The sequence below is a fragment of the Neoarius graeffei genome, chromosome 25, assembly GCF_027579695.1.
Source record: "Neoarius graeffei isolate fNeoGra1 chromosome 25, fNeoGra1.pri, whole genome shotgun sequence".
Classification (NCBI taxonomy): Eukaryota; Metazoa; Chordata; class Actinopteri; order Siluriformes; family Ariidae; genus Neoarius; species Neoarius graeffei.
In genome coordinates, this window is record NC_083593.1 from 13,710,060 (window position 1) to 13,737,336 (window position 27,277).

The 27,277-nt window shown below is 43.0% G+C and overlaps 2 protein-coding genes across 2 annotated transcripts in view; one reads left to right on the top strand and one right to left on the bottom strand.

Moving 5' to 3' along the window:
• Window positions 1–1,543: 1,543 nt before the first annotated feature.
• zgc:56235 (Voltage-dependent anion-selective channel protein 2-like) lies at window positions 1,544–15,048 on the bottom strand. The gene is made up of 9 exons (XM_060909172.1): window positions 14,943–15,048; window positions 12,834–12,905; window positions 12,684–12,733; window positions 11,740–11,892; window positions 11,601–11,653; window positions 6,744–6,965; window positions 6,121–6,271; window positions 2,009–2,066; window positions 1,544–1,888 (listed from the first exon to the last, which is right to left on the bottom strand). Exons 2-9 carry the CDS (start codon window positions 12,898–12,900, stop codon window positions 1,797–1,799), a joined length of 846 nt encoding a protein of 281 aa, XP_060765155.1. The 5' UTR covers window positions 12,901–12,905; window positions 14,943–15,048; the 3' UTR covers window positions 1,544–1,796.
• A 6,368-nt stretch (window positions 15,049–21,416) lies between these two features.
• slc25a1b (slc25a1 solute carrier family 25 member 1b) overlaps window positions 21,417–27,277 on the top strand; it is a 30,774-nt gene continuing 24,913 nt past the window's right edge. The window contains exon 1 of the mRNA XM_060908215.1: window positions 21,417–21,675. Within this exon, the coding sequence (XP_060764198.1) occupies window positions 21,564–21,675 (112 nt within the window). The 5' untranslated portion in view covers window positions 21,417–21,563. The remainder of the gene's footprint in view (window positions 21,676–27,277) is intronic.

The window sequence follows — 27,277 nt, forward strand, 5'->3', positions numbered from 1 at the left end:
TTTGAAGCTAAAAGATTTCTCTGTCTAGTCATGTTGTCATAAAATTAGTGCTGTCAAGCGATTAAAATATTTAATCGCGATTAATGTCGCGACTGTCATAGTTAACTCGCGATTAATCGCAATTTAATCGCACATTTTTGTCACATGAAAAACCATTGTAATTCTCTTACCAGCATAAAAAAGTGAATGGGCTTGCTCACCGTTCGAACTACGGGGGTACTCGGGGGATCCGAGATCCCCTGAAACAGACATGAGATCCCTTGAAAACATGACTTGGGAAATGTTGGGGGGGGGGGGTCTCTAAAATATTGTCAAAATGATGTTTATTGACATAGCAATCGTGTGTAACGGGAAGCATTTGCATATCCGAAGTGAGCGCGCGATGGAGAGCCGCGCTCTGAGACAAGCGCAAGCACCCCCCCAAGGGAATAAAGGGGCCCCCTGAAAATATCAGCATAGTTCGAACACTGGTTGTACCAATGTTTTTTTTTTTTATTGCAGAGCATAACGCGTCTTGTCACAGCCACTGCAAAGTCGGGCTGGAGCCGCCGATGGGAAAACGAAACCTTAGCCGAGCACCGTGGCTCTTCGGGGGAGGGCAGAGGACTCTGGCTGTGCGGGGCGTGGCATTATGTCACAGAGCGTTAATCTCGCGATAAAAAAATTATCGCCGTTAAAATTGAGTCAAGTTAACGCGTTAATAACGCGACATTTTTGACAGCACTACATAAAATATATTGTATTTTATGCCAAAGAATACATCCAATGGTGGAATGGCACTTTAAGTTCTTGTTTTACATCATATTGGAAGATGTTCCTCTACAACATCTGTACTTTTAGTACAGCTCTGGAATCGAGATCACACACAGCTTGCACTGTAAAAGCATACATCAGACCAGAGCCTTGGTGATTTTTTTTTTTTTTGGTTTACAGCATAGTACATTCTGATAATTCAGTAGGAACTACTGCGTTATCTAAATTTGCTTTGCTCCAATGTATATGATTATTGAAGGATTGAATGAACATTATTATTGCAGAATTATATAATACACAAGTACAACTCTAAGTAGTGATCCTGTGTCATTTCAACGACGGTCTTTTGTTTATCTTAGCTATACAACAAAAGAGTCTAACCTGAAAATAAGCTGGTCTTTTTGTTTTGTGTGGAAAAATCGCCACAGTGTTTAGCTGTCGTGAGAAAACATGAAGTAAACTTTCAGAACAGAGTCAGGTCTGAATAATAATACACATGAATGAACATGTTCAACTCAAAGTAAATGGCATTTATTGCTCCTCTTAACACCAGTTTTCAGTTCACGTTTATTGTAGGACACTGATGAAGGAATTTTTCTACATGTTTAAAATTGTGTACCAACTATAAGATATACTGTAACCTAATAGCATGCCTACTTTTATACCGAAGTCTCCCAGAAGACAAGAGCTAATGCTTCATTTCCAATACATTATCTTCAGTAATCGAAAAGGGGGAAGTTCAACGAAACCCATACCAACTTCGACTGCCATTAAACACCATGAAACCTGATTGTAGTGCAGTGTTTTTTAATAACATTATTATTTGTAACAATATTTTAAGTTCACAGACCTCAGAACATTCCTATCATTAATGGACCATCTATTTAGTGGATGGAAGCATTTAGCACTGTTGACTGCATCACTCCAAACAGCACCGATTATCACGTCTTCGTTCGGCAATCAAGTGACGTGATGGGATTAATGCTTGTGTTGTGTACAAAGAACAATGGAACATGGAGGATAAATATCACTGGAGTGGGCATTTATGCTTCGAGTTCGAAGCCCAGTCCAACTTTATGACCTCCACTGTTGAAATTCTTGCCGTCGACGAGCGCAGAGAGCGTCAGCTTCACACCTAAACAAGATAAGGAAGGTGGGGTAAGGGGAACAGGAGGAGTTGAGTTAAGTTCACATGTTTTGAACTGGAAGAAACAGTTAAACCACCTGAGCGAAAGATTATAAATGCAACTATTACCTGGTCGCAGACGCTGAGTATAACCAACTCCAATCAGACTAGCATTGTTCACCTTGGCCTAGGAGTGCAAAATTAGAGACAAACTATCAGGAGCTTCATTCCCTCCTCATTATAAAATCATTGTGAACTTAATTGCTGGCTCCTGAGAAAGGCTGCAAGACATTTACTGAAAATGTTCAACTCAAAATGTTAAGGGGTGTTCACACGGCACATATTTGCATCGATGTATTTTGTTGCGATATATCTTACACCGGTGTAAATTTTGTGGAGCGTTCACACGTCACAAACCTGCTTACTAGAGAGAAGCGTGTTAGCACCGGTGCAGGCCCACTTGTGTTCACACGGCAGTTTTTGCGACCGTGCTATACGATAGTAATAATGCGGAAATGAAATATGCGTGAAAATGTACTTCCTTTTCCCGGTTGTCATGGCATCACCAAGCGCCGGGAAAACAATGTGGATGAAGACACCAGTGTTGCCAGATACTGCTGACGTTTTCCAGCCCAAAATATGTTCAAATCCGCCAACATGCACTTAAAACCGCCCAATCTGGCAACACTGGAAGACACGCAGTTCTGTTGTTGTTGATATTCGCCATTTTGGAAGCGCAAAATACCAGGATGCAAATTAGGCAATGCCCGTATGTAATCAACTCTCCTCACACATAGCGAGTCTACCCCTGTAGCGTTCAGACGTCCCATTTTATATCGGTGCTGCCCCGCAAACTAGCATTTACTCCGGAGTAAATTTCTTAAACCACCTCCCGAGCAAGGTTAGATTTGCACCGGTTAAAGCAGCTTTCAGGGGCTACACCGGTATAACTTTGTACCGTGTGAACGCTCTACCGGGGCAGCCCCGGTGCTACACCGGAGTAAAAGTTGCCGTGTGAACACCCCTTTAGAAAGAAAAGTCCAACTGGCAAGATACATGTAGTTCTGGCTATCCATCTGTGCCCATGTACGTTTACATACAGAGCAATTTATCATTTAATTACTACTCAGTAGGATGGTGATAGTGGTGCCAGAGCCCTTGTTTCATCTCCGTCTTAATCTACTGGTGCGGCAGCACTTTAGTCTTTTAGTTTGTCCAGCTCTCTCACCTCCTGAACATCCATACTAATAACAAAGGAGATACGCAGAACCATGGCCTCACTTTTTGTTTATAAATGCCTTGAGACCTCAAGAATGACATAGGAATAGTTTTAAGCATTAACAATAAATCTAATACAGTAATTTTTACAATTAAAATGATTCAAACAGGTAGCAGTCTGAGTGAATGACATTGACATCTGTGACGTCACTACAGGAAGTCCATCGGTCTCGTCGCCATTTACGCTATACTAAAACACAGAGCTGACTGCAACTCCGATCCTCCATTCTGAGCTAATTTATAGCCGTGCCCCGTAGATGTGTTGCTGGCGGATGCAGTGCCACGACAGAAGGTGGATTTATGTTGTATTCGTGGCCCAAGAATGTTCAAACTACAAAAATTTGGACGCGTTTTGCAAGAAGTTCACGGGCACATTGTGGCCTGTCCTCTGCTCTGCACATTTTACTGAAGACTCGTACGAGACCTCTGATCTGTTGAGGAGTGTTGGCTATGAACCCGTATTGAAAGAGGGTGCAGTATCAACAATTAAAGGAAAAGAAAACTACAAGAGGCGGCACGGTGGTGTAGTGGTTAGCGCTGTCGCCTCACAGCAAGAAGGTCCTGGGTTCGAGCCCCGGGGCCGGCGAGGGCCTTTCTGTGTGGAGTTTGCATGTTCTCCCCGTGTCCGCGTGGGTTTCCTCCGGGTGCTCCGGTTTCCCCCACAGTCCAAAGACATGCAGGTTAGGTTAACTGGTGGCTCTAAATTGACCGTAGGTGTGAATGTGAGTGTGAATGGTTGTCTGTGTCTATGTGTCAGCCCTGTGATGACCTGGCGACTTGTCCAGGGTGTACCCCGCCTTTCGCCCGTAGTCAGCTGGGATAGGCTCCAGCTTGCCTGCGACCCTGTAGAAGGATAAAGCGGCTAGAGATAATGAGATGAGATGAGAAAACTACAAGAAAAGGAAAGCAAGTTCAGTTGAACCAGTTCTCCTGGAGCGTGAGCCGAGGGTTGTTGCTAAAACCCGGGACGGAACGGGACGGGATGTGGCATATCGCTCGGGCAGTGACCTCCCCGTGGTTGTTGCTAAAACCGGTGACATCCCGTCCCGGGTTTTAGTAATTGCCTGAGCCGAGCAGTAACGGCAGAGTACTCCGTATGGAGAAAAGGGAGAATGAGTGGACCGGCTGTCTGATTTCTCCGCTGGATATGCTTGCCTCAGCAGCAATATCTTGCCCTTACGTGGAAGAAGCGTATAAATGGAGAACTGAACGAACAACTGAAATTTAGATTGTTTCAAAACAATCTGCCGCAAGATCGGCCTTCAAGAAGCGAGAACACAGATGGGTAAGAAGCGACTCATTTGGATACAAAACAACAGGTTTACCTGCATTTAGATTAATACATCTAACTTGTATTGTGTGTTTAAGTTACCGGTATAAGATTATTTAATTTGCTTCAGAATGTGATTCTCTCAGTTCATCTGATTATTTAATTAGCCTTTTACGTTTTATCAGTGAAAATGCATGCATGTACATGTGTTGCATAAGTTATAGCGCCTATCCTGTTTTAATGGGTCAACCCACAATCAGTGAAGTCAAATCAGTCTTAGTTGAGCAAGTCAGTAACGGTATTTCTTACTTTCACCATAAATTTTTATTTATATGACTTTGGTCTATAGCTGTAAAAGGCCTCGGCCTTAAAACCGGTTACCGCAGTGACGTCACGTGCTCAGGGCTGGCTGGCTCAGCGGGGCAGCTCGAATGCCAACTTTGTGGTAGATTTTAACTCTCAAATATATATATGAGTGATTCCACGCTTATGGGTACTGAAATGGGGACATGAACTTATTTTTAAAAATTCATCTAAAACCATTTCTTTTTTTACCATCAGGTCACAAAACATGTAATCTTTAATGAATGATATGTTAAAAGATAACTTTAATTTTCTGAGATGTAATAAAAACATATTTATATGCCAAAGTCAGAACGTAACAGAAGTGTTGTGGACATATATATTCTCAATTTTAACAATGTAGAATTACTTTTTGAAACATAGGAAGGTGATGTTTTAGCAAATATAATTAATAAACATGTGTAGTAGAATAAACATACACATTCTTTCAATAAGATTAACATGGTATATAGCTAGATTGTAATTAATTTGTAACAGACGCGAGATGGACAATCGTAACAGAAGTAATGTAACAGACATCATTTTGGAACTCATAGGCTTGACTTTGGCATATAAATGTTTTTATTACATCTCAGAAAATTTAAGTTATCTTTTAACATATCATTCATTAAAGATTACATGTTTTGTGACCTGATGGTAAAAAAAGAAATGGTTTTAGGTGAATAAGTTCATGTCCCCATTTCAGTACCCATAAGCGTGGAATCACTCATATATATATATATATATATATATATATATATATATATATATATATATATTTTATTCACATTTATGCAACATATAAGAGTCAAGGATGGAGATACTATCCACTCAAATTTATTTTAAAAATAAAGGTTCTGCGTATCTGCTTTATCCTCAATCAAAGCAATCATGCTTGACATCTTGTTGGTTGCCAATCACATCCAGCACTGTGCTCTGGAACTTGAGTTCAACTTTGCTTCAAGAAGCACTCGCTCTGTTTTTCGGCACCAACAACGAAACCTCACTGTTACCACTTCGGTTTGGGATGGCCGAATGTTAATTCGATTCGATGCTGTCTGGGACACCAGTACAGCACACAGCCGGGGGGAAGGAAGGAGCCAACCAATTAAATTAGTACCAGACTCACTAAAATCATTCAAACTAATACATTGTGTTTTAGGGTGGAATAGGATTTTCGGGTTATTACATACAGAATAATCTACACTTCTATACCAAAACTGCCAAACTTTCAACTGCTCTGTTTTCAAAGAGATAAAGGACTTTACAGATCTTAAGATTTATTCACAAGCCTTAGTCTCTGCTTATTTATAAGTGGTACCATGAGTTCACATCAAGCCCACTAACTCACAGACAAAGAAGCATCACTGTCCAGCTGGTACTTAGCAGCGATGCCAAAGCGTGTGTTGTTGCTGCCAGCAGTCCAGGCCAGAGTGACCGCAGTCTCCAGCTGATTGTTCACTTTCTGGTAGACCGAGCCTCCAAACTCGGTTCCATCATTTCTGAACCAAAGAAAGTCATATTGAGGAATTGCCTGCTTATCATCTCATACTAATGCCTCGGTCACAACCAGCCGTACGTGCTCCTACGGCCGGTCTACGTGCAAAAAACGCAAGAAACGCACGGAGGGCGCGCGTGTGACGTGCTGATTTTCGAGCCGTAGACTGGCCGCAGAGGTTCTTTGTCATGTCAAACAAACTCTACGGGCGCTTACGGTTTTTTCAGGTTGCAAGACAAACTTACGGCCAACGTGCGTCTTTCTCCACAAACAAAAAAAACGCAGCGATTTGGGAAATGCCAAAAAATAATACGTCCGGTTGTGACCTAGGCTTAAGAGAGCTAAAAGTTTATCCCAAAATAAATCAACTGAAACGAGAGCTAATTTGGAAATGATTTGCACAATGTCATTAGCCTTCACTAAATATGAGCCATGTTAACATTTTTGATGCCTTTTATTCAGCCCCTGAAACTTACACGTTGGTGTGAAGCTGGAAATCACCAGCCTTGTAGCCAAGAGCAAAGTTGTTCTGCACCAGTTTGGACTTAGCTGTGTCAAATGCCATTTGGTAACCAGCCAACCAGCCTGCATAGCCCAAAACTGCTGCGGAATGCACGACTGGGCCCTCAAAGTCAACGTCGCAGGACAGATTAATGTAGTCCCGCTTGTAGCCAGTCTTCAGCTTGCCGCTCTTCTTGCTATGGTAAAAATAAGAGAATATATTAGTGAGTCCTGAGTCAGTTAGCTTCCTGTCAAAGTTTGTCTTTATTGTCATGCTATACAAACTAGTTATAATAATAATAATACCGATCCAGCCTATCACTGTCTCAACTGAAGAACTTTTCTCCATTTCATCATCAATAAACGGCTCCTAAATGGTGTAGCAGATGGAAGCGTTCACACAAGCACTGTGAGAGTGCAAGGTTGAAGCCTGAGGAAGCCACAGCCATCTATGTTCTCTAGCTTAGAAGGGAAATGTTTTCCTCAGTCCCTGTCGAAGTGATGCTAATTCCAGCCATCTGTTATACATGTTATGTTGTACACAAAAGACAGCAGTTAGCTTCTTCTCCAAGAACATGAGCACCAGGTTGAAACACAGTGGTGGCTTCACATGTCTCGAAGCAAACAAACACTGGCTGTAACTAAAACTAATAACGTTTATTTTCATTCACAAATGTAGTAATAACACCAGCGTACTAACATTAGCTACAACAAACCCAGTATACCATAACACGATGACTACTGACAGGGGAAGTGAATAACACTGGCACCTCTCAAGTTGTGAAATGCCACAACTTGAGAGGTGCCAGTGTTATTCACTTCCCCTCTCAGCAGCAAGAGAACATTTCAAAGACTCTTCAATTTCACTCAAATTGGTGTCAATAACAGAAAAATTTCTATTTTAAGTGAGAAATAATGTAAAATTTTCAAAAGTCAGCACTCTGACTTTTGGACCTCACTGTGTATATACACACACAGCTTCTGAAATTGTTTATCATTACAGTGTTCTCCCTAGGATTAAAATAAAGCCCTAACTTTTGTCCTGCAGGGCCATGTGATGTGTCAAAGGTGCGCAGGGGGACAGTATGAGAGGGGGGTTCCCCTGGGAAATTTTTTTTTTTGGGGGGGAGCCCATTTGGTGGCATCTGATGACTTTTAGGAGCATTTTAAGGTGGTACTGACACTGTCAGTTTTTATCCCCCGTTGGCCGAAAGGCCCGAAGGAGGATTGTATTGTTGCGATGTCCGTCCATCCGTCCGTCCCAGGAAGCTTGTGAAATCAACTCAATTTTTTTTGAGGAATTTTACAAAACTTAACAGGATTCTTTGTTATATGTCGGTAATACACATATTGCAATTTCATTCAATTCAGTTGCATTTTACCAGAGTTATGACATAGTTGCCAGTGGGGGATATTGTGCTCTCAGATACCCCTTTTCCACCAAATCAGTTCCAGGGCTGGTTCGGGGCCAGTGCTGGTGCTGGTTCACAACTCGTTCAACTTGCGAGCCAGCTGAGAACCAGTTTGCTTTTCCATAGCTCGCGGTGCTAAGGGAAGCCACGTCATGACGTCGCTGTATACGTCAGTTACGTCGCTACGTTTGCATAAACCTTGGCGTGAATATCAAAGCAAAAACAACACGGAAGAAGCAGCAGCAGCAACAATAATAATAATAATAAATGACTTCGCGTTTGTACAGCAAAAGGTTGCTACAACAAGTGGAGGTCTGTGATGCTGTGGTTTGCAGCATGGGGTTTGCATGAACAATAAACAGTCATCATCTGATAACAATGTAGTACATAATGCTGTTTTATTACCTGAACCACTGCCAGAACACCACTAAAAAGAAAAAAAAAAGTTTAAAATGAGTTCAGTTGCAGTTAGAAACGAGCACTCTGAGGGCACAATATCCCCCGCTGGCAACTATGCCATAACTCTGGTAAAATGCAACTGAATTGAACAAAATTGCAATATGCGTATTATCGAGTTATAACAAAGAATTATGTCAAGTTTTGTGAAATTCCTCCAAAAATTGAGAGGGGAGTTGATTTCAGAAGGTGAGTACCCTTCCCAAGACGGACGGACATCGCCACGACATAATACCCCTTCGGGCCTTTCGGTGAGCGGGGGATCAAAAAATAATAATACCCCCCGCAGACTGCATTTACTGCACAAATGCCACAATCTTGAGTAGCACCTTTATACTTGGGCCTACTTAATACTTTAAAACACTTTTTAGAACATGTTTGAGCAATAATACCGATACTAGTATTGTTACCGTGCCAACAGCATCTTCAGTTTCATGTCTTTTCTCTTCCCTTTCTGGCTCTTCTGTCCTACTCTCATTTAGCTGTCAAATATGAATACATGGGGCGCTGAGCACCATTCACGCCTCTTTTCAGCATGTTTGAAACGTGGAGATGTTTACCCACCATACAAAAACCATAAACAACAATCTTGCCCACACAATGGCGCATCATGGTACCAGTGTAGAAGCAAAGTGACTGAGGGCGTTTATTGTGATTGGGTATTTCCGGTCTGCCTGAGTGCATCATGGCAGCAAACCGGCCCAAAACACTGATTTTCACTTCAAAATATGCCCCAAACATTGCAAGGTAGGAATTTGACATGACTTTTCAACAAGTGTCCGAGCAAAAAAAAAAAAAAAAAAAAAAAAAGCGCGTCAGCATGAAACTAAAGGCCCCGACACACAAAAGCGCTCTGTGGGGAACAATGCATTATCTCTTTGGTTAAGGGCCTCAAGCCAATGCACTCTAATCGCCTTGCTGATCCAGATGTCAAACTGCATTTGCTTCCTCGTGCCAGCAAGGTAAATGTTGAGACGTGCAGGACTGATATGATGATGCTTCAGCAATCAGTAAATATATTAGTCATATATACTTTGAAGAAAATACTCCCCCCCCCATTTGCATCCTGTGTTGCTAAATTTATTAAAAGTGAATCAATTTGGGTTGACTGTGTACTCTTCAAGGTAAGAATCTTCTAGTAATGGGAACCAATGTTTTAGACTCTGATCTTGTGCGTGTAGTTAATATTTTAGTTTCTGGAGGGTTTTTTTTTTTCAGCATGTTATTTGACTTTGGTCCAAAAAGCAGTTTTATTTGGCACAAATAGTGTTTGAATACTAAAGGCTCTCATATGGTTGAAATAATGTCTGATTATATTGGCACGTTCCAATGGCTGCATTCACAAATTCCAAAAGCTCTCTTGTTTACAATAGGATGTTATATCGGGCGCATTCGGAACTACGTACTCAAGAAGCTGAATAAGAAAACTGAATTATGCATATCCTGGAAATTATGCCAATTTGTTTATATACACCAATCAGCCATAACATTATGACCTCTGACAGGTGACGTGAATAATAGTGATTATCTCATTACAATGGCACCTGTCAAGGGGTGGGATATATTAGGCAGCAAGAGAAGAGTCAGTTCTTGAAGCTGATGTGCTGAAAGCAGGAAAAATGGGCCAGTGTAAGGATCTGAACAGTGGCGTGCACAGATAGACACGAGGTGGTGCTCAAGCACCTGCCCCTCTGCCCAAAAAAGTGCCCTTTTGAATTTTTTTTTTTACAGTTTACTGAGGCCAATGTCGACATGATCTTTTAGAAAAGCCGCGGCATTAAAAGCATGTGTGAAAATAAGGTCCCGATGTGTGCCCCCTCTGCACACACACCGGACCTCTGTCTCTCTTGCTCTGTCACGTGAACAAGCGTGCAGTGCATTCAATGTGAGGTTGCAGCAGCATAGCGTCCTGGAAGCCACGGCCTTGTCGTAGCGCAGACAACACATCGGGCAGTCAGTCAGCTCTTCCCCTGCCCCACCAGCCAGATAACACATGAATCGAGTGAAAATGTATTGTTTGCCCTCTAAGCCCAAGCTGTAATTATTTTGTCGTGAAGTAGCCCGTCGCATACAGAAACAACTGCACATAAGTATTATATTTTTTGCTAGGCCATTTTCAGATTTAGGAAAACAAAGATTTCTTTTTCTATTTTGTTCAACTAGAGATTCCTGGCAAAGTCAAAAAGCCTTGATGTAATAAATTAACATTAAGTGGTTGTTTTACACCTTTAAAAACTAAAACGGGTCAGTGGCGACCCGAACACAAGAGGAGGGTTAAATCTCAGACTTTTATAATAAGGTATTCCACATGCGCAAAAAAGTACCCTTTTTTCCCCCCAGAGCACTTGCCCCCAAAATGTCTGTGCACGCCACTGGATCTGAGCGACTTTGACAAGAGCCGAATTGTGATGGCTAGATGACTGGGTCTGAGCATCTCCAAAATGGTACATCTTGTGGGGTGTTCTCGATATGCAATGGTTAGTACCTACCAAAAGTGATCCAAAGGACAACCAGTGAACCGGCGACAGGGTCATGGGTGTTGAAGGCTCAGTGATTCACATGGGGCACGAAGGCTAGCCCATATGGTCCAATCCCACAGAAGAGCTACTGTAGCACAAACTGCTGAACAAGTTAATGCTGGCTAAAACAGAAAGGTGTCAGCATGAACTTTTTCAGCAGCTTGTGCTACAGTAGCTCTGGTCAAAATCGCTCAGGTCCTCATGCTTGCCCCTTTTTCTTGCTTCCAACACATCAACTTCAAGAAGTGAGTGACTGACTGCTCTCATGTTGTCTAATAGATCCTACCCCTTGACAGGTGCCACTGTAATGAGATCATCAATGTGCACTTCACATTAACCTGTCAGTGGTCATAATGTTAGGGCTGATCAGTGTATACATTACATACCTCACAATACCATCTACAAACCTCCGACACTGTTCCTGGATTTCATGAAAACCACTCACCCTGTGTTTGGAACAAAGGACGTGTCCAGAGCCACCTTCAAGCCCTTTGCCAGCTGTTCAAGAGAGACAAATCATTTTACACCATAGATGTTATTAGGAATAATCTGACAAAATAAATGAATGAAGAATTTTTTCAGACCTGGTCCTCCACCGAAAGTTCAGTAGTGAGGGTGTTGTCCGTGTTCCATTTCTGATTGAGACCCAGGCCCAGCTCAGTCAGCTTGTACTTGGTCTCCAAACTTCCACCAGCCTTGCCAGTGTCAATATTAGTAGAGCCAGATGTGTTGAATTCCTGGAGGCAAATACGAAAGAAAATTGAATGACTGAACCAAATAAACCACACCTAAAGAAAATTAAAAAGGAGTAATTCCAGAAAAGTGAAGTTATCAAGAATTTGGTTTATAAAACCTTGACCTACCAGTATCGATACCAAAAGTATAAAAGAATTATAAAATGCACAAAATATTAAGCATCTATTATTGGATGTAGCAAACACAAACAATAATAATTATGCAACATTTCATGTAAGAAAATTCTCACTACTTTTTTGCTTACAAAATTCTCTTTTCCCCCAGTCATCTGATCAGCGATTATGTGCATAACCCACAGTAGGAGGTAGTACCACTTAAAATGGTGATGTCTGTGTTTTTACAAGACGCAACTGCAATACTGATTTTATCATCTCCTCAATCTGCAGCACTTACTTGGAAAAACATAAATCTCTCATCATCTCTTCAACATGGGTCTTCTGGGTCACTCATACATTATTTTAGTACAATACGCAGAATGCCAAATCAATCAGACGTGTTCTACAGAAAGATGTGAATTTTAAAGAAATGCATCATGTATTCAATTCGATTTGATTTGTACAGCACTTTTAACAGCACGATTTTAACAGCTGCAGAGCCAGATTTAGTTCTTATGAATCTTTGAACACAGAATATGTGGAACTGGGTGAAACTTCACTATAGCCATCAGCTTCAAAGACCAAAACAAAGGAAGTTGGCAGCAATAAGAAATCCGGTTAAGGGTAAAAGAAAAACAAAAATGTAAAAAGGAAAGAAAGGCATCAGATGAACTCACAACTCCATTCTGCGACTTGGTCTTGAGGTCCAACTTCACTATTCCAAAGCCTACAAACAAAGCAAAAGACAAGACCAGGCTAGAAACGCTGTTTCATAAAACACAATGTTTGATTCTCTAATTAAACCCATACTACAGGTATACTCTTACCATAGCCCTTGCTAAAGATATCTTTCGCCGCTTTTCCCAGGTCAGAGTAGGAAGGAGGAACAGACATTGTACCTAATAAAGTAAAGGCTTCAATCAACATGGACAACAGGAATCTCTAACACTGGTTCTGAAGACTAGATACTTTACATAGCATCCAACCCACCACAAACAAACACCTCTATCCCAAATATTAAAAACAATTTTCAGCATATAACCTTTTTTTTTTTAAAGCGTATTGACCCTGTCACAATAGACACTTGTCAGTGATCAGCAATCCTTACTGGAATCACAGTTTCAATTTAACTGTGTACTGTATATGGTTGAAATGACAAAATGACCTTGAAAATGGAGGATGCGAATGAAATGTGAAATACTGACTACAGTAACAGAAAGCGAGAAGAAAAGACGTCATTTTATATGCAAAGAAAAGGAAACGCAGGACCAAACTAATAAATATCAACAGTCAGCGAGCACCTTGGTATGATCAGCTGTTCGTTTAGCGACAGAATGATGCAACGGTCAGTGCACGGTCAAGATAAACCTGTAATGTAGATGGCAGTAATGCAACACTGTGGGTGCCAGCTGCCGTAAAACCCAAAAGGTGATAAATCTGCGCATACGCACTTCATCTGGCTGCTTGACTGTGCAAAGTGAGCGATTTCATGCACGTCATTTGCTCAGAAAACCCCTCAGATTAACGTCCCAGCCACAGAATGGCCTAATTTTTTTTTTAAAATATTGCAGAACTAAACATGTCTTTTCGAAGGAACTAAATTTCACTGATTTTATGAAATCGAAAGGCAGTCTAGCTTTAATGCGTGTGATGTTGATTGACAATACAGATCATGCACATGAACACAGGACACACCTCGGGTTAAAACATGCTGTGATTGTTGTAATATTTTACATCATTTGGGATTAGATGCTCACAGAGAGCGAAAGAGGAAGTGCAGATCAGATCATTAGTGGTTAGCACGGTTGCCTCACAGCAAGAAGGTTCCGGGTTTGAACCCAGCGGCCGGCGAGGGCCTTTCTGTGTGGAGTTTGCATGTTCTCCCCGTGTCTGCGTGGGTTTCCTCCGGGTGCTCCGGTTTCCCTTACAGTCCAAAGACATGCAGTTAGGCTGACGTGGGGCGGCCTTGAGTGAGGTACCTGACCCCCGACTGCTCCCCGGGAGCGTGCGCATGCGTGTTAAATGCAGAGGATGAATTTCACTGTGCTTGATGTGCGCATGTGATAAATAAAGGTTTCGTCTTCCTTACCAGCAAGGGCTGTGGGAAACGAAACAGATTTGTCTTTTACTATCTATACCAAGTTACTTCAGTACAAAATTATTTATTTCTGCACTCTGTTAATACGTAGTTGCAGATTTATAAAGGAGAAAAAAAAAACCTTGATCATCATGCGAACCTTGAACCCAAGTCACGTGGTTTTTGCTGCCAAGAGGATCATGATGAGAAAGCCTTCAAGGACAAAAGTACCCTGAGAGGCCTGTTAGACATGACACTAAATCCGGGTCACAAATACACACCACCTCATTTAAAGCAACATTTTAAATCAGAGGAGCTACAAAAATGCATTTTATCACTTTCAAATGGCGTCATATTGTCTATTGGGTCTCCCCAGACTGTAAAATTAGACTAATTCAGGTTGAAAAATAATAATAATGCTCAAATGGAGGACAGTTTTGCCATTTTTCTACTGCCTTTCTATCTAGTTTAAGCAGCCAGTCGTTCTGTAACTAAGCAACGGATCTTTATCTGTATTTAGCAGTTGCTATTTATGCAAAAAAGATACCACACGAATAACAAAGAAAGATAAAATGACCTGCTGTTTTTATTTAAAAAAAAAAAGGCTGGAGCATTCTTAAGAAAAATTTTCTTGACTTCCTGCACTGTAAATCTTTTAAAACCTTTAAAATATGACAGAACTGACATGCTAACTCCTTTAGCATGTCTCCTTGATAATACTAGTCTCACATAAATAACCTCAGGCGTTTGTAACAAACGGTATTTATGAAGCCTGACGCGACACATTAACTCAAATATTTTATTTTTTTATATTTTATTTTTTTTTGTGTGTGTGTGTGAAATAATAAAAATTTCATACCGGCACTGTCACAAAAGCTTTTGTCCTTCTGACGCAATCCACTAGCTCTTCTGTGGTAGCTATGCTTGCTAGCTTTTACGCAATGAAGCCACAAGGGAGTCCCCACACTTCCGTACTAAACAGTACGGAAAGCAGTGTGCTCCAAAACCACACAAATGTGTACTGCGTACTACTCTGACATACTACCTAGTACGGTAGTGTGTTTCCAGGCCCAATCAGAAGGGGCCGCTGATGTTCAAAAGAGAAATGGATGTGAAGGCAGACAATTTATACACCAGGATTCAAATTAAAAGTGTTTCAGCCCGTCTAAAATCATATCACGGACATTTTAAGGGCGAAATCGATCAACCAAAATTGTAAAAAAAAAAAAAAAAAAGACAGATAAATTACAGATAATATAAAACTTAAAAAAATACGCAATAAATTATATCTATGCTGATCATCATTGCACCTTTTCACCTGACCTCTAGGGGGCGCCATGAGCTACACACGACTTAGTATAACTGCAGTCATTTTATCTCATCTCATTATGTCTAACCGCTTTATCCTGTTCTACAGGGTCGCAGGCAAGCTGGAGCCTATCCCAGCTGACTACGGGCGAAAGGCGGGGTACACCCTGGACAAGTCGCCAGGTCATCACAGGGCTGACACATGGACACACAACCATTCACACTCACATTCATACCTACGGTCAATTTAGAGTCACCAGTTAACCTAACCTGCATGTCTTTGGACTGTGGGGGAAACCGGAGCACCCGGAGGAAACCCACGCAGACACGGCGAGAACATGCAAACTCCACACAGAAAGGCCCCTGTCGGCCACAGGGCTTGAACCCAGGACCTTCTTGCTGTGAGGCGACAGTGCTAAACACTACACCACCATGCCGCCCATCATCATCATATTATAGTCATCTCATCTCATTATCTCTAGCCGCTTTATCCGGTTCTACAGGGTCGCAGGCAAGCTGGAGCCTATCCCAGCTGACTACGGGTGAAAGGCGGGGTACACCCTGGACAAGTTGCCAGGTCATCACAGTTCTGACACATAGACACAGACAACCATTCACACTCACATTCACACCTACGGTCAATTTAGAGTCACCAGTTAACCTAACCTGCATGTCTTTGGACTGTGGGGGAAACCGGAGCACCTGGAGGAAACCCACATGGACACGGGGAGAACATGCAGACTCTACACAGCAAGGCCCCCGTCGGCCCCGGGGCTCGAACCCAGAACCTTCTTGCTGTGAGGCGACAGTGCTAACCACTACACCACCGTGCCACCCATCATCATCATGTTATAGTCATATATATATACAGTCGTGCTTGAAAGTTTGTGAACCCTTTAGAATTTTCTATATTTCTGCATAAATATGGCCTAAAACATCATCAGATTTTCACACAAGTCCTAAAAGTAGATAAAGAGAACCCAGTTAAACAAATGAGACGAAAATATTACACTTGATCATTTATTTATTGAGAAAAATGATCCAATATTGCATATCTGTGAGTGGCAAAAGTATGTGAACCTTTGCTTTCAGTATCTGGTGTGACCCCCTTGTACAGCAATAACTGCAACTAAATGTTTCCAGTAACTGTTGATCAGTTCTGCACACCGGCTTGGAGGAATTTTAGCCCATTCCTCTGAACAGAACAGCTTCAACTCTGGGATGTTGGTGGGTTTCCTCACATGAACTGCTCGCTTCAGGTCCTTCTACAACATTTCCATTGGATTAAGGTCAGGACTTTGACTTGGCCATTCCAAAACATTAACTTTATTCTTCTTTAACCATTCTTTGGTAGAATGACTTGTGTGCTTAGGATTGTTGTCTTGCTGCATGACCCACCTTCTCTTGAGATTTAGTTCATGGACAGATGTTCTGGCATTTTCCTTTAGAATTCGCTGGTATAATTCAGAATTCATTGTTCCATCAATGATGGCAAGCCGTCCTGGCCAAGATGCAGCAAAACAGGCCCAAACCATGATACTACCACCACCATGTTTCACAGATGGGATAAGGTTCTTATGCTGGAATGCAGTGTTTTCCTTTCTCCAAACATAACGCTTCTCATTTAAACCAAAAAGTTCTATTTTGGTCTCATCTGTCCACAAAACATTTTTCCAATAGCCTGGCTTGTCTGTGTGGTCTTTAGCAAACTCCTGACAAGCAGCAATGTTCTTTTTGGAGAGCAGTGGCTTTCTCCTTGCAACCCTGCCATGCACACCATTGTTGTTCAGTGTTCTCCTGATGGTGGATTCATGAACATGAACATTAGCCAATGTGAGAGAGGCCTTCAGTTGCTTAGAAGTTACCCTGGGGTCCTTTGTGACCTCGCTGACTATTACATGCTTTGCTCTTGGAGTGACCTTTGTTGGTCGACCACTCCTAGGGAGGGTAACAATGGTCTTGAATTTCCTTCATTTGTACACAATCTGTCTGACTGTGGATTGGTGGAGTCCAAACTCTTTAGAGATGGTTTTGTAACCTTTTCCAGCCTGATGAGCATCAACAACGCTTTTTCTGAGGTCCTCAGAAATCTCTTTTGTTCGTGCCATGATACACTTCCACAAACGTGTTGTGAAGATCAGACTTTGATAGATCCTGTTCTTTAAATAAAACAGGGTGCCCACTCACACCTGATTGTCATCCCATTGATTGAAAACAACTGACTCTAATTTCACTTTCAAATGAACTGCTAATCCTAGAGGTTCACATACTTTTGCCACTCACAGATATGCAATATTGGATAATTTTCCTCAATAAATAAATGACCAAGTATAATATTTTTGTCTCATTTGTTTAACTGGGTTTTCTTTATCTACTTTTAGGACGTGTGTGAAATCTGATGATGTTTTAGGTCATATTTATACAGAAATATAGAAAATTCTAAAGGGTTCACAAACTTTCAAGCACCATTGTATATATATATATATATATATATATATATATATATATATATATATGGGCGGCACGGTGGTGTAGTGGTTAGCGCTGTCGCCTCACAGCAAGAAGGTCCTGGGTTCGAGCCCCGGGGCCGGCGAGGGCCCTTCTGTGTGGAGTTTGCATGTTGTCCGCGTGGGTTTCCTCCGGGTGCTCCGGTTTCCCCCACAGTCCTAAGACATGCAGGTTAGGTTAACTGGTGACTCTAAATTGACCGTAGGCGTGAGTGTGAATGGTTGTCTGTGTCTATGTGTCAGCCCTGTGATGACCTGGCGACTTGTCCAGGGTGTACCCCGCCTTTCGCCCGTAGTCAGCTGGGATAGGCTCCAGCTTGCCTGCGACCCTGTAGAACAGGATAAAGCGGCTAGAGATAATGAGATGAGATGATATATATATATATATATATATATACAATTCTCATATTATCTAATAATTAAATCATAAAGGTACAGGCAGCAGCAGCTTCATGTAACGTTCACACCAGCCATCAGAATGAGGGAAAAAAATATGATCTCTCTCAGTGATTTTCACTGAGGTATGATTGTTGGTGCCAGAAAGCCTAGTGTAAGTACTTCTATTACTGCTGATCGCCTGGATTTTCACACATGAGAGTCTCTAGAGTTTACTCAGAATGGTGCAATAAAGAAGAAAAAAAGCATCCACTGAGCAGCAGTTCTGCAGATGGAAACACCTTACTGATAAGAGAGGTCAATGAAAAATGAACAGACTGTTTTTCACTGACAGAAAAGCTACAGTAACTCAGATAACCACTCTGTATAACTGTGGTGAGCAGAAAAGCGTCTCAGAATCCACGACACATAAAAACATTGAGGTGGATGAGCTACAACAGCAGAAGACCATGTTGGGCTCCACTTCTGTCAGCCAAGAACAGGAATCTGAGGCTGCAGTGGGCACAGGCTCACCAAAATTGGACAATTGAAAACTGAAAAACAAACAAACAAAACCCAGAGATCACACTTTTTCTTTATTCTGATGTTTGACGTGAACATGAAGCTCTTGTCCTGTATCTGCATGATTTTTGTATTGCTTTATTGGCGTTCCAAATAAAGTGCATGGTGAGTACTGTACACACACACACACACACACACACACACACACACACACACACACAGATCAGGGTCCAAAAGTCTAACACCATGTTGACTTATTATTGGCCAAATATATTACTGTTTACTCCCCTTTAATTATGTAAAAACGTTTCATTTTGAAGTCATCTTTGCTTCAAAGCATTTCTTTGCACATGCCTAAGACTTTTGTATGGTACTGTATCTCCTGCTGTTTTCCTGGGATTTTTAAGCACCACAATTTGTAAAGTTTGCAAAGAATTTTAAAGGGGGTAAAAAAAAAAAAACATCCAGTGAGTGGCTGTTGGACTGTTGCTGGCCTGTTGTGCAGGCAGAAACACCTTGATGATGACTGGTTTGAGCTCGCAGGAAACGAAACAGAAAAGAATCTCAGAACACATAACTGAATGAACCTTGAAGCATATGGGCTACAACAGCAAAAGGTTTCACTCCTGTCAGAACAGAACGTACCTGAACTTGATTCTGATTCAGGCTCTAAATTGACCGTAGGTGTGAATGTGAAAGGATGTGTGTCTCTGTGTGTCAGCTCTGTGATGACCGCCTGGCGACTTGTCCAGGGTGTACCCCACCTCTCGCCCATAATCAGCTGTGACCCTGCACAGGATAAACGGTTACAGATAATGGATGGATGGATGATTCTGATTCTAAAGTAGGCACAAGCTCACCAAAACAAAATGATTCAAGAATGGAAAAGAGCTAGACGATTCTTCCCAGTGTTCAGTTTCTGTGATCTTGTGCCTCGTGAAACTTCAGATTCCTGTTCTTGGCTGACAGAAGTAGAACCCAGTGTGGTCTTCTGGCACTGTATAAAGATTGTTTGTCATTATGGATTATTATGTATGTATGATCCATATTATTGTGATTATTGTATTGTGTGTGTATATATATACTTTATATAAATATAATAAATAATAAACACAATTCATACAGCCACACATTCATGTGAATGTATGTATGTATTTAATAAACATCTATAAGAAATATATAGGGGCCGGCACGGTGGTGTATGGTTAGACCTGTCACCTCACAGCAAGAAGGTCCTGGGTTCGAGCCCAGCAGCTGGCAAGGGCCTTTCTGTGTGGAGTTTGCATGTTCTCCCTGTGTCTGTGTGGGTTTCCTCCACAGTTCAAATACATGCAGTTAGGCTAACTGGTGGCTCTAAATTGACCGTAGTCAATGTGTGTGAATGTGAATGGTTGTTTGTCTCTGTGTTAGCCCTGCGATAACCTGGCGTGTCCGGGGTGTACCCCACCTTTCGGCCATAATCAGCTGGGATAGGCTGCACAGGAGAAGCGGCTACAGATAATGGATGGATGGATGGATGGATGCATGTCTTTGGACTGTGGGGGAAACCGGAGCACTCGGAGGAAACCCACACAGACATGGGGAGAACATGCAAACTCCATACAGAAAGGCCTTCGCCGGCCTCGAACCCAGAACCTTCTTGCTGTAGCTGCTAATCCTGTTCTACAGGGTCGCAGGCAAGCTGGAGAGGCGGAGCACACCCTGGACAAGTCGCCAGGTCATCGCAGGCCTGACACAGAGACAAACAACTATTCACATTCACACCTACGGTCAATTTAGAGCCACCAATTAGCCTAACCTGCATGTCTTTGGACTGTGGTGGAAACCCACACAGACATGGGCCAGAAAGGCCTTCGCCGGCCTTGAACGCAGAACCTTCTCGCTGTGAGGTGACAGTGCTAACCAGTACACCACCATATATACACTACTGTTCAAAAGTTTGGGGTCACCCAGACAATTTTGTGTTTTCCATGAAAAGTCACACTTTTATTTACCACCATAAGCTGTAAAACGAATAGAAAATATAGTCAAGACATTTTTCTGGCCATTTTGAGCATTTAATCGACCCACAAATGTGATGCTCCAGAAACTCAATCTGCTCAAAGGAAGGTCAGTTTTATAGCTTCTCTAAAGAGCTCAACTGTTTTCAGCTGTGCTAACATGATTGTACAAGGGTTTTCTAATCATCCATTAGCCTTCTGAGGCAATGAGCAAACACATTGTACCATTAGAACACTGGAGTGAGAGTTGCTGGAAATGGGCCTCTATACAAAACCAGCTAGAATAGTCATTTACCACATTAGCAATGTATCTGATTAGTTTAAAGTGAAAAGAACAGTGCTTTTCTTTCAAAAATAAGGACATTTCAAAGTGACCCCAAACTTTTGAACGGTAGTGTATGTATATATTTTTTTTCAGTAAAAGCAGACAGAAATTAGGGCACTGTCGACATTTTTAAGATCTTTATTTCCTTATTTATTGCTTATACACGGCATTTCTCTTCCTAATAAGCAAAGCACACAGTGAGAACTCCGCCGTTCCACCTTAAACGCTTGTTTGTTGAAAAATCCAGCGCTGCGTGTCAGTGAAAGCAGAAGCCCCGCCCACTCGGCTGATGTCCGGCCCAGCGCTGGCAGGAAGCAGGAACTCCTGGCTGTCAGACCGCAGCGTTCCGCAGCTCCGGAGAGAACGCTCAGGGATCAGTGCTGAATACAAGTCGAAGTTCAGTTAGCGAGAAGCTGTAGGTGTTCATTGTGACCGAGTAAACCATGGCAGGAGAGCGGAAGTTCGTGAACCCTTTCCACAGACCCCACTGTTTATCTGCAGCTGCAACCGCTGGAAAAGCAAAACTCACTCACCCGGGGAAAGCCATTTTAGCCGGTAAGATCATTCTCTCAGCTAATAGTTTAGTGGCTGAATCCTTTCCAGCACGCCTGGTAGAGTCTGAAGCGGGACTGAATCAGATGCACACGCGTTGCACTGTCTCACAGCTGTAAGAGTAACCCAAGTGGTGCTTTCAACAGGACTGTGTTCTGTCCACCCCAGTACACTGCAGGCAAGTATCTCCCTGTGATCTGGCATGGACATGTTCAACACTGTGTGGAGAGAAATGCTTGATGAGTTTTCTTTCTTAAATCTGAAGCTGTTAACCCTTACAAGTGTGCTCTGCCTGTATTGCTTGCAGACAAATCTGTTTATGCAGCACGACATATATGCCATGCATTTCACTGCATCTGATTTTGGTCCTCATCTCATTCTCTCTAGCCGCTTTATCCTGTTCTACAGGGTCGCAGGCAAGCTGGAGCCTATCCCAGCTGACTACGGGCGAAAGGCGGGGTACACCCTGGACAAGTCACGGGGCTGACACATAGACACACAACCATTCACATTCACACCTACGGTCAATTTAGAGCCACCAGTTAGCCTAACCTGCATGTCTTTGGACTGTGGGGGAAACCGGAGCACCCGGAGGAAACCCACGGGGAGAACATGCAAACTCCGCACAGAAAGGCCCTTATCGGCCACGGGGCTCGAACCCGGACCTTCTTGCTGTGAGGCGACGGTGCTAACCACTACACCACTGTGCCGCCCCTGATTTTGGTCCCTTTATTACCTCCACCAAGGAGGTTATGTTTTCGGTAGCGTTTGTTTGTTTGTCTGTTAGCAACATTACGGAAAAAATTATGAACAGATTTTCTCTGAAATTTTTTCCAGCGGTGTGACTGGGTACAAGTAACAGTCTATTAAATTTTGGCGGTGATCCGGATCACCTTCTGGATCCCGGATTTTTTTTAAAGGATTCTTGGTGGAGGTCTGCACTCTCCGAGTGCTTTTCTAGTTTAAAATTAGATACCTTTAGGGGTGGCATGGTGGTGTCGCCTAACAGCAAGAAGGTCCTGGGTTTAAGCCCAGCAGCCAGCGAGGGCCTTTCTGTGTGGAGTTTGCATGTTCTGCCCATGTCTGCGTGGGTTTCCTCGACAGTCCAAAGACATGCAGGTTAGGCTAATCAGTGGCTCTGATTTGGCCGTGAGTGTGAATGGATGTTCAGCCCTGTGATAATTTGGCGACTTGTCCAGGGTGTACCCTGCCTCTTGCTCATAGTCAGCTGGGATAGGTTCCAGCTTGCCTCTGGCCTTGCACAGGATAAGGCGGCTATGGATAATGGATGGATGGAAGAGATATATAGATATCCATTATCTGTAACCACTTATCCTGTGCAGGCAAGCTGGCTATGGGTGAGAGGCGGGGTACACCCTGGACTAGTTGCCAAATCATTGCCAGGCTGACACCTAACCATTCATATTCACACCTACGGGCAATTTAGAGCCACCAATTAGCCTAACCTGCATGTGTTTGGGGGCGGCACGGTGATGTAGTGGTTAGTACTGTCGCCTCACAGCAAGAAGGTCCTGGGTTCGAGCCCTGGGGCCGGTGAGGGCCTTTCTATGTGGAGTTTGCGTGTTCTCCTCATGTCTGGGTGGGTTTCCTCCGGGTGCTCCAGTTTCCCCCACAGTTCAAAGACATGCAGGTTAGGCTAATCGGTGGCTCTAAATTGACCGTAGGTGTGAATGTGTGTGAGAATGGTTGTTCAGCCCTGTGATGATCTGGCGACTTGTCCAGGGTGTACCCCGCCTCTTGCTCATAGTCAGCTGGGATAGGTTCCAGCTTGCTTGCGACCTTGCACAGGATAAGTGGCTCCGGATGATGGATGGATGGAAGAAATATTAGATATCCATTATCTGTAACCACTTATCCTGTGCAGGGTTGCAGGCAAGCTGGAGCCTATCCCAGCTGACTATGGGTGAGAGGTGGGGTACACCAAATAAGTCACCAAATCATTGCAGGGCTGACACACAACTATTCACACTCACATTCACACCTATGGTCAATTTAGAGCCACCAATTTGCCTAACCTGCATGTCTTTGGGGGCGGCACGGTGGTGTAGTGGTTAGCACTGTCGCCTCGCATCAAGAAGGTCTGGGTTCGAGCCCAGTGTCCAGTGAGGGCCTTTCTGTGTGGAGTTTGCATGTTCTCCTCATGTCTGCGTGGGTTTCCTTGGGGTGCTCCAGTTTCCTCCACAGTCCAAAGGCATGCAGGTTAGGCTAACTGGTGGCTCTAAATTGACCGTAGGTGTGAATGTGAGTGTGAATGGTTGTGAGTGGTTGTGTTGTCCAGGGTGTACCCCGCGTCTCGCCCATAGTCGGCTGTGATAGGCTCCAGCTTGCCTGCGACCCTGTAGAACAGGATAAAGCAGCTACAGATAATGGATGGATGGATAGATAACTTTCTTCTACCTGTCACCTACATCTTCACTCGGTGTAGAACAGGATGGAAAATCTTCCAGTATGACAGTAATAACCTTACAGGAGATCATATAGCATGGTGTATGACATGACCTACAACTGGACAGGATTTCTTTCCTAAGCAGATAAACAGTTCCTTAGAAAAAACAGCTCGGATATTTGCAAACCACAATCATAATTCTTTTGTGTCGCGAGTTTAACGAAAGACATCATCATCATCATCATCACAAACCGGCTGTACGGAAACCGAGATGCAGATAGATCCTTAATGAACAAGCCAGAGGCGACTGTCGAGATGAGGAGGAAAAACCTTTGGATGAACCCGATTCGAAACGGAATCCATCCTCTTCTGGGTGACGGCGGATAATGAGATTATAAATCATTACAGTGTCCAGGATTAGAAGAGTAAAGACGCAGTATGTCTGTTGAAAGGATGTTCAGCTTGAGCACATTGTGAATAAGAGACAGGACAGTCTTAGCAACGAAGATAATATTTTCTGTGGTATTATCATCGATACTATACTATTATATCATTTTAATCTTATAACTATGAACATGTACCACCATTCTCAGTTCAGTTTGCTCTCAAAGATGCAAGACGTGAAATGTAAATCAGATTGGGAGTGTATTTTAAATCGTCTTAATGTTATTCCAGGATCTGTCGCTTATTTTAAGATAAAGACCCGTTCTTGGAGCTCTAGTTGTCCTTCAGTTCTTTGTCAAAAGCACAGAGTGAGCGCTACGTGATTAGTTTTATAAGTTGACTCTGGTTTGTTTGACCTTTTCTTCGTCTGTAGTCCATTTAAAAGATTGAATTTTATACGATCATGGAAACCTGGCTTCGCTAATTGGATGAAGTGCGTGCACCGGAATGCAATGCATCACCTTCCTCATCTCATCTCATTATCTGTAGCCGCTTTATCCTGTTCTACAGGGTCGCAGGCAAGCTGGAGCCTATCCCAGCTGACTACGGTACAGGCGAAAGGCGGGGTACACCCTGGACAAGTCGCCAGGTCATCACAGGGCCGACACAGACAACCATTCACACTCACATTCACACCTACGGTCAATTTAGAGTCACCAGTTAACCTAACCTGCATGTCTTTGGACTGTGGGGGAAACCGGAGCACCTGGAGGAAACCCACGGGGAGAACACGCAAACTCCGCACAGAAAGGCCCTCGTCGGCCACGGGGCTCGAACCCGGACCTTCTTGCTGTGAGGCGACAGCGCTAACCACTACACCACTGTGCCGCCGCATCACCTTCCTATTTTAATAAAATTATGTTCATGTGAATGTGAATAATAATTAGTTTCAGTGCTTTAACTCCGTGACTGACATTAGCTTTTCTCGAGGTATGATTTCTTTGCTTTGTTTTTGCATACTAATTTGCTTAATCAGTCGGTTTAGCGCAACTTCAAGTTAAATACATGTCAGTTTTTTAGCTCTAAGGCGAAGAGGAAGCATTGTGGTATGCAAATTAAGGCATACGAATTCATCCTGGAAATAGAAACATTTTTCAGCTGTATTTAATCCTGATGGTAATCGATGTGGGCATGTGAACATTCAGCATTTGTGCTTCAGTGATTTGAACCAGTGACTCAGCATTTCCAAAGACACATCACTCTTTTCTGGCTTGGCAACTGCACACACAGTCGGAGCAAAACAACAGTATAATATTGATAAATGATACTGGAATGTGTTCATTGTGTGATCGTACATCGTCCTGCCTAAAGTTGGAGTTTATGTGACTTTTATAGTTTGCCAGTCCCTTAGTTTGATGCGTGCTGGGAGTTTAACCTTTACACTCACACTGATAGTCCTGTAGTCAGCACAGTTATAGAGACCGAACGAGCGAGAAGAGTGATGAGCCTTTCGTTCAACCCAGGAGCTGATTTAAAGTCATACTCCTCCTGGGATTGAACTCGACTCACTCCAGTGAACACTATCATTTGAGTGAAATGTTTTCAAAAAACAACCAGAAGATGATGTTGATAAGATGGAATGAGCATGAGCATGAACGCTCCTTCACCACCCCATTCCCATACTAAATAAACCTGCAAAACAAGTTGAAAAACATAATCTCTTTTGGTCTGTTTTTAATTTTAATAAATTCCTGTTAAACCGGTATGCTGGTTCCTGGAGAACTGTTTTGGCTTTCTCAGGTTCAATACATGGTATGTTTACGTGGCCTTGAACGTTGCACAAATTAGGAAATTTGTGAGGGAGCGTGAGACAGTTTCAGGACACGCAAGACATATTTCCGAGGCACATGTCACTACTGAGTTTTTATATCAAGACTCATACAGTACCAGTCAAAAATTTGGACACACCTACTACTTGTCTCATCTCATCTCATTATCTCTAGCCGCTTTATCCTTCTACAGGGTCGCAGGCAAGCTGGAGCCTATCCCAGCTGACTACGGGCGAAAGGCGGGGTACACCCTGGACAAGTCGCCAGGTCATCACAGGGTTGACACATAGACACAGACAACCATTCACATTCACACCTACGGTCAATTTAGAGTCACCGGTTAACCTAACCTGCATGTCTTTGGACTGTGGGGGAAACCGGAGCACCCGGAGGAAACCCACGGGGAGAACATGCAAACTCCGCACAGAAAGGCCCTCGCCGGCCACTGGGCTCGAACCCAGGACCTTCTTGCTGTGAGGCGACAGCGCTAACCACTACACCACCGTGCCGCCCCACCCACTACTTGTATTTTGACTATTTTCTACAACGTAGAACAATACCGAAGACATCAAAACTATGAAATAACGTGGTCAAAAAAAAAGTGTTAGTTTCATATTTTAGATTCTTCAAAGTAGCCAGCGTTTACTTTGACGCTTTGCACGCTATTGGCATTATCTTAACCAGTTTCATGAGGTAGTCACCTGGAATGCTTTTCAATTAATAGGTGTGTCTCGTCAAAAGTTAATTAGTGGACGAGTTTCTTGCCTTCTTAATGCGTTTGAGATCCATCCATCCATTATCTGTAGCCGCTTTACCCTGTTCTACAGGGTTGCGGGCAGGCTGGAGCCTATCCCAGCTGACTGCGGGCGAAAGGCGGGGTACACCCTGGACAAGTCGCCAAGTTATCGCAGGGCCGACACATAGACACAAACAACCGTTCACACCTACGGTCAATTTAGAGCCACCAGTTAGCCTAACCTGCATG

What these genes read in the sequence shown, in the direction of transcription:
- zgc:56235 (XM_060909172.1), bottom strand. Translation starts at nt 12,900, where the DNA reads ATGTCTGTTCCTCCTTCCTACTCTGACCTGGGAAAAGCGGCGAAAGAT. An exon ending in CCAAGTCGCAGAATGGAGTT is followed by an intron (nt 11,893 to 12,683) that starts GTGAGTTCATCT and finishes ATTTGCCTCCAG; the next exon opens with GAATTCAACACATCTGGCTC. An exon ending in TTCCAGCTTCACACCAACGT is followed by an intron (nt 6,272 to 6,743) that starts GTAAGTTTCAGG and finishes TCTTTGGTTCAG; the next exon opens with AAATGATGGAACCGAGTTTG.